General features: G+C 50.3%; 1 protein-coding gene across 1 annotated transcript in view; it reads left to right on the forward strand.

The window, feature by feature from the left end:
• Nucleotides 1-4,841: 4,841 nt before the first annotated feature.
• Nucleotides 4,842-8,163, forward strand: part of RTL1 (retrotransposon Gag like 1) — a 3,722-nt gene continuing 400 nt past the window's right edge. The window contains exon 1 of the mRNA XM_029950859.1: nt 4,842-8,144. Coding sequence (XP_029806719.1) covers nt 4,842-8,144 — 3,303 coding nt within the window. The remainder of the gene's footprint in view (nt 8,145-8,163) is intronic.

Here is an 8,163-nt window from a genome sequence, read left to right on the forward strand (position 1 = left end):
ACACAAAGAAATTTGAAATTTATTTTGAGGCTCTGACATGACTGGAGTTCTGTCCCTGCCTAGCAATTTGATTTCAGCCAATGAAAAGTTCTAAGAGAATGACATGGTAAGGTTTTTCTATGGTTGATAAATACCATCCAGTGAAATTATAAAGTAAACTTCACATGTTATGCTATGAGTTTGGACTTTTCTTCCGTAATTTCACAATTAAAAGACACTGTTAAGATTTTAAGTAGGAATTACAAGATCAAGTTTTATATGCTGTGCTAGGAAGTGTGAACTTTATTTTAAGGGATGACAAGATCGAATTTTTATATCATGCTAATAAGTTTGGATTTAAGCCAATCAAGGGTTCACAAGAATGACGGGATGAGATTTGGGGATTTTTTACAGACCAGTGTGCAGGTAAATTACATGGTAAAATGTTGCATTTTATGTAAGTCGTTGGGGCGTTATTTTACGGGCAATGGAGAAACCTTGGAAAGTTTTAACTTGGGAGTTACATGATCAAACTCACCCATTTTGGCGGAGCTACAAGACTGGGTTTTTACGGTAAAGATAATATGATCAGATTATTATAACATGCCAAGGAGATGGGATTTTATGTGAGAGCATTTCCTCTCAGGGAGGGATATGATCTCACTTTTGAACCCTCGTGCAGAGGCGTCTGGATTTTAGCCAGTAAATAGTTTTAAGGAGTGACGGATGAGTTTTGTCTTCAGGGGAATTAGCTGGTAAAGTGTATTTCATGCTAAGGTGTCTGGATTTGGTGAACCAGATAAGGAATGCACATCGATGGCCCGGAGGACGTACCCCTTGGCCCAAGCACACCCCGTCTATACTTTATGCTGAAAAACTGGATCATTTAGAGCAAGCAGTATAGAGGTAGGGCAGGTCTTAGGCAGAGGGTATATGGCTGAGTTTACACAGCACACAGAGCAGTTTGGACCCTCTTTTGAGGACCGACAAGAATACATATTTGTGCTGTGCTAAGGAATTTGGATTTGGGCCATTAAGAGATTTTAAGAGAGTGACGTGGTAACATTTCTGTGTTTGATAAAAGTGGTCTGCAGAGACATCATAGAGCAATATGTGTATATTTCCTCAGGAGTTTAGATCTTATCTCAAAGGTAATTAAAGGATCTTATAAGGCCTGAGGCATAAGTTACAAGACCAAATCCATGCACCCTGCAAGGCAGTGTGACCTTTAATTTTGAGGGATGACATGGTCAACTTTTTATATAATGCTTAGAGGTTTGGAACCTCTAAGCCAAAAACTTAAATCAAGTTTAAGAAGTGGCCTGATAAGATTTGATCACTTATATCCATCAGCTTGCAGATGAATTACATGGCCAAACTTTTTATTTTATGCTAAGTGATTGGAACTTGATATTAGAAGCAATAAAAAGAAACGTTTTAAAGTTTAAATCGAGCAGTTACGGGACAACTTTTATGCATCCTGCCAAAAGCTTGACCTTTGATGCTAAGGTGTGTGCAAATCAGGTTTTTTAAGACGCCAAGGATATTAGATTTTAGATTGAACACAGGAAAAGTGAATGATTGAATCAGTTACATCATCAAATCTATAAATATGTTAAGACGTATGGACTTATATTAAAAGGGATATAATCTAGGGGTGCCTGGGTGGCTCAGTCGGTTAAGCATCTGACTTTAGCTCAAGTCACGATTTCACCGTTCGTGAGTTTGAGCCCCGCATCAAGCTCTATGCTGACAGCTTGGAGCCTGGAGCCTGCTTTGAATTTTGTGTCTCCCTCTCTTTCTGCCCCTCCCCGCTTGTGCTCTCTCTCGCCCCTCAAAAGTAAATAAACATTAAAAAAATTTTTTAAGGCTATAATCTAATTTTTACATTATATGGCTAAGGAGTTTACATTTTCACCAGTAAAAATTCTTAAGGATTTTAAAAGACATACTAAGATTTTATATTTTAAATTTTAATCAGTAAAAAGTTCTTAAGTTTTAAAAGCTATATAGATTTTATATTTAAATTTTTTAATTTCAGCCAATTTAAATTCTTCAATTTTAAGATTTAAATTTCAGCTTAAAATTTTAAGTTTTTTTAATGTTTATTCATTGTTGAGAGACAGAGAGAGACTGGGTGGGAGTGGGGCAAAAGCAGAGACAGAGAGAGACACAGAATCCCAAGCAGGCTTCAGGCTGAGTCATCAACAGGGCTCGAACCCTTGAACGGTGAGATCATGACCTGATGCCTAACCAACTGAGCCACCCAGGGACCCCTAAAATTTTAAGTTTTAAAGGTTAGCCAATAAAATGTTTTTAAAGTTTTAAGAGCTATCTATATAGGTTTCATGTTTAAAATTTTCAATTTTTTCCAATTTCAATTTTTTAATTTTCAATTTTATCCAATAAAGGGTTTTAAGAGAGATACAGATTTCATTTTAATTTTAAATTTTAGCCAGTACATTTTAAATGTTAGCCAATAAGGGGTTTTAACAGGTTTGAGACATGCACAGATTTTATATGTGAAATTTTAAATTTTAGCCAACTCAAATTTTTCCATTTTAAAATTTCAATTTCAGCCAATTCAAATTTTCGAATTTTAAGTTTTGGCCAATAAAGGGTTTTAAGAGACATACGGAGATTTTGATTTCTAATAGATGAGTCTGCAGATGAATTAGTCAAATTTTATATTTCAATTAGAACTTTATATTAGGAACTTGGAATTGTACTATTTTAACAAACTCCTGATAGGACTTTCATGATGACAAATGAGTTAATTTAGGTACCGTGCTATGTATGTATTGGGACAATGGTGATGGTGACAATGGCGATGATGGTGATGGTGACAATAGTGATGATGGTGATGGTGACATTGGTGATGGTGACAATAGCATGGTGACATTGGTGATGGTGACAATGGCGATGATGGTGATGGTAACAATGGTGATGGTGACAATAGAATGGTGACAATGGTGATGGTGACAATGGCGATGATGGTGATGGTGACAGTGACAATGGTGATGGTGACAATGGCAATGGCAATGATGGTGGTGATGACAATGGTGATGGTGACAATGGTGATGGCAATGATGGTGACAGTGAAGACGGCGATGAAGATGATGGTGATTTTACAGAATTGGTGCATCATGCTAAAAAATGTAATCTCTGCCTTGAGGAATGACATGCGCAGAATTTTTTATTATTCTAAGGCCTTTACATTTTAGCCCGACAATGATTTTGGTGAATTTCTGTGTCAGGAATTTTTATGCTAAAAGGTTTGGATTTAATACTGTGCACAGTAAATAAACAACAAAACCTTTTAATCAGAGGCTCTGCAGGATCGAATTTAACTGTCACACTAACAAGAATGTTAATTTTGAGAAATGGCAGATCAGAATCATGTATCTTGTGGGAAAGTTTGGATTTTAGCCAATGAGGAAATGCTGAATGCCTTTTTTTTTAAGTTCCTCATAGACGGGCCCCGTGGCTAAGAAGGAAACTGACAAGTAACAAAAGGTGTTACACGTAGACAGCCCGGTAACCACAAAGCTAATCTTCTGGATAACCAGAACTCAATTTGCTTCCCAGCAGAGAAGAAATGTGCAAATAACCCAAAACCAAAACATCTCTTTAAATTCAGCCTCAGCCCACTAAAACCACCCATGACTTGACTTCAAGACTCCCTTCCAAGACAATTAGAGGTCAAAGATACCTCTGCCCCCCGCCCGCCCCATCCCTTACTGACTACCCCAGCTCTACAAGAGACACCCCGAGGCCAGGGAGAACCAGCCAGCAACAGAGTGGGCTGTGTCTGCTAGAGGGACAGCCAGCTCGCTTGGTAAGACCACCGGGGCATGTAAACAGGTCTGCACGTGCGGAATTGACCCCTGAACCCCCCACCAAGAGGCTGACTTGGGAAAGTGGCCCTTTGTGGAGGGGCGGGGACAGGATCTGCAGATGTCCCCGACAGCTCGGCACTGAAGAGACTGGAAATCGGTACGAGAGTAAGAGAAATCAGCCAAACATCTGCACTAGAACCAAGTCACATGCGTGCAAGGCTCTGACGCAGAACAGGGGTTTTGTAGACATCCACGGGAAACACTGACGGGCGGCTCTCTCTATCTGCCCTCCCCTCAGCACCAGCCCAACATCTCCTGTGAATCTGAGGGAGGAAGTGAGGGCTATTCTGGGCCGCTGACCCAGCTGATGGGACTGGGGCCAACTGCCCCTTCTCCTCCTTTCCCCTGACCTTGTGAAACAGTTGGCATCTGCTAGCTAGAGATTCCCACCTCACAACGGGGGGCGGGGGGGTGGGGGCGGGCTTGCTCCAGGGCTCCTTGCCTGCCAGGGACAGCTCTGGACGGCACTGACATATGACCTCCGTGACTTCTGGGTGACCAGACGAGGGAGGGAGGGTTGATCAGGCACGTATGCCAGGGGCAGACGAAGTGGCCAGCACATCCTGCCAGGTTGCCTGCCTGCCACGGCGGCCACTCTGGGTCTACTGCTCTGCAGAATTTATGGGGTGTGAATTTCTCAGAGTTGTGAGGGGAGCAGGCGGGCCAGATAGGCCAAGGAAGCCTAGAGGAGTGGGGAGAACTTCAGGGGCGGACAGATGCTCTCTCCCCGGGGCTCCCTGAGTTGGGCACAGGCAAGCTCTCCCCAGTTTCTCTCCGTTCTGATGAGTTGGGCATCAGATCCTTCCCAGAGAACCTAACTTTGACCCGGTGAGTCCCTAAACAGCTGCCTTTGCACCCCACCTGCCTCCCACCCCCAGGTTCTGATCCCTGCGGCCCTAGTCGCTGACCGGACGCATCACATCCTTACCAGTCTTCAGAGAACACTCCTTTCCGTCCGAAGAAATGATAGAACCCTCTGAAGACTCATTTGAGACGATGATGGAGCGTAAGAATCCATCATCAAAACAAATGGAGTCCTCCGAGGGCTCATCCAACACCGCCATGGAGGCATCAGGCAGCGGCGCACAGGAGGCGGCAGGGCCGGCCAGTGGCCCTGCCCACGAAATGAAAGAGCTGCCCATTGATCTCCGCCAAGACATGGAGGAGCCATCCAGTGGCCCACATAGGGAAATAAAGGATCCACCCAATGACCTACTCCAAGACCTGGAGGAGTCACGCAATGGTTCACATCAGGAAGCGGGGGGTCCATCGAGCGAGACACCTGGCGGAATGGAAGGGGCGTCAGACAACCCATGGGGAGCCCAAGACGACGAAGGCGACGACACTGACCTGGCCGACACGAGCAAGGAGGAGGGTCTCGAGGAGGATCCCGAGACGTCGGAGGTCATGGCCACGACGCGGTCCATCATCTCTCTGCACCTCCGCATGCAAGACCTCAGGGAGCAACAGAGAGTCGCAGAAGAGATCTTGATGAGAGGGTTCAAGGCCGGCCAGCTGCCCGCCCTGCCGCGCTTCTCGGGCGATCGCCGAGAATACCACGAGTTCATCGTGCTCTGCCAGCTGATCCTACAAAGCTACCCCAGAATGTTCTGCAGCGACCGCCTGCGAGTGAGGTACGTCATCGACCACCTCTCGGACATGGCCTTAGAGTGGGCCACGGCGCTGGTGCAAGAGGGCAGCCCACTGATGGACGACTTCCCGGCCTTCCTAGAGGCCATGTCCAACATGTTCGAGTACCGGCAGGCGCTGCGCGTGGCAGAAGACGCCATGCTCAACATCAGGCAGGGGACCCGCAGCGCCGCGGAGTACATCGGTGAGTTCCAGGGCCTGGTCCCCACCTTGGGCTGGTCTGACGAGGTCCTGCAAGCGCACCTGTGCCAGGGCCTCAGCGAGGAGATCAGGCACTATCTGTTCCGCGTCCCCCAGCCGGACTCGCTCGACAGTCTGGTGGTGCTCGTCCTGCAGATAGAAGAGAAGCTGGCGGAGAGGAGGGCGATGCTCAGGCTGCCCCCGGAGGCCCGCCCGCGCCACCTGACCTGGCTCCACTCACCTGCGCCCGAGCGGTGGATGGTGAGCAGCTGGCTGTCCCGCGACTGCCGCCCCCTCATTAACCGTGACCACCTCTTCCTGCTGCTTCTCATCAGAGTGAACCCTTACCACAGCGTGGCAGTGCAGGCCCTGGTGGACTCGGGCGCGGGCGGCAGCTACATGGACGAGAAGTTCGCCCAGGAGCACTACGTCGAGCTGTACGAGAAGCCCTACCCGCAGGCGGTCCAGGGCGTGGACGGCTCGCTGATTGGCAACCAGCCCGTCTGGCTGCGCAGCGAGGCGCTGGTGTGCATGCACCAGAACCACCAGGAGTCCATCGAGTTCGACGTGGTCCCGTCCCCCAACTTCCCCGTGATTCTAGGCGTCAACTGGCTCAGGACCCACGCCCCGGAAGTCGACTGGGTCAAAGGCCGCTGCACCTTCCACTCTCCCTACTGCCTGCAGAAGTGCTTCCGCCCGCCCCCCCCATGCATTGCCCTGGAAAAGCATGCCATCAGCCTGCTGCCCGGACTGCCGCCCCTGTACTCCGACCTGGCCGACGTGTTTAACCCGAAGGAAGCAGATGATGAGACTTCCGACCAGCCAAGCTCAGACGGATCCGATGATCTTTCTGAATCAGAGCCCTCTGAGCTTCAGCAGGCTGGAGACAGTGATCACAGCGAGACGTTTTTTGAGTGTCCCTCCATGGCGACGTGGGAACCTATACGTGCCGGGGTGCAAGAAAATGCCAGGCCGCGGGATGAACTCTGGAACGCATGGGACATGCTGGCCAACACACAGGACTACATACAGATGATTCCGGAACTGTTTGACCAGTTACACGGAGCGACATGGTTCACGAAGCTGGAGCTGCGGGGGACCGTCGTGGAGGAGACCTCGAGCATGCGCCAAGCGGAAGATGTATGGAAAATAGGGTTTGGTCTCGAGCGCCAAGAGATGGAGAGCTACCAGCCCTTCCCGATATCCTCGGACCCCACCATCCCTCAGAACGTGGTCCACTGCATCCTGAAGGACATGCTCGGCTACTTCGTGCTGTCCTACGGGCAGGACGTCCTGATCTACTCAATGAGTCAGGAGGAGCACATCCAACACGTCCGACAAGTCCTGGTCCGATTCCGACATCACTACGTCTACTGCTCCCTGGACCGAAGCCAGTTCCACCGGCACACCGCCGAGTTCCTGGGCTTCGTCATCACCCCCAAAGGGGTGAAACTCAACAAGAGCATCGTGACCACCGTGACCGGCTACCCCACGCCCGGCTGTAAGAAGTCCCTGCAGCACCTGATCCAGTTCATCTTCCCCTACCGGCACTTTGTGGAGCGTTTCACCGGCATCGCAGAGCCGCTGGTGCGGCAGCTGCTGAGCACCGATGCCTTCTGCTGGGGGGACGAGGAGCAGGAGGCCTTCGACTGCCTGAAGCGGGCTTTCCGCAAGGCGCCCCTCCTGCACCACCCCAAGCCGCAGAACCCCTTCTACCTGGAGACGGGGACCAGCAGGACGGCCCTGCACGCCTCCCTGATCCAAATAGACGACCAAACCGGCAACAAAGTCTCCTGCGCTTTCTACTCGCGAAACATCTCAGCCATCGAGGTCAACTACTCTCAACTGGAGATGAGGATCCTCCCCATTCGGGCTGCCTTCACGGTGTGGTGCCGCTACCTGGAGAACACCGAGGAGCCCATCATGATCCTTCTCAACACAGAGGATCTGGCCTCTCTGAATAATGACAGGCTCACCGTACTTCTCCCCGGCCATTGGGTCTTCTTCTTCTCCCACTTCCACTTCGACGTCATGCCGCGCCCCGCGCAAGACCAGGGCTGGCCCCGGCCGCCCGTGAGACACCTCGACCGGAGGGCTCTCCAGCTCTACACTGCCGCCCGGGCCAGGTCGCTTTTCGCGGCCGGAGGGTCCCCCTGGGGTCAGTCGCTAGACTCCGGGGAAGAAGAGGAGAGCGAAGACGCACCGGACCAGGACCAGCCACGCAGGCGGACCCGGCAGCAAGAGTTCCTGGCCCTGCTACCCATCGACCAAATACTCAACAGCTTCCTCGCCCACTTCAGCGTGGCCCAGATCCGGGCCGTCGTCCTGCATTTCTTCCGGGGCCTCCTGTTCTGGAAGGACACACTGGCCGTGGCGGCCCTCCTCGTGCTGCTGAAGCTGAAGCGCCGCCTCGCCCCGCGGCCCGCGGCCCCCCGGGCGCTTGCCCGGCCCCCCC

This window comes from Suricata suricatta, chromosome 9 (genome assembly GCF_006229205.1).
Source record: "Suricata suricatta isolate VVHF042 chromosome 9, meerkat_22Aug2017_6uvM2_HiC, whole genome shotgun sequence".
NCBI classification, from domain to species: Eukaryota; Metazoa; Chordata; class Mammalia; order Carnivora; family Herpestidae; genus Suricata; species Suricata suricatta.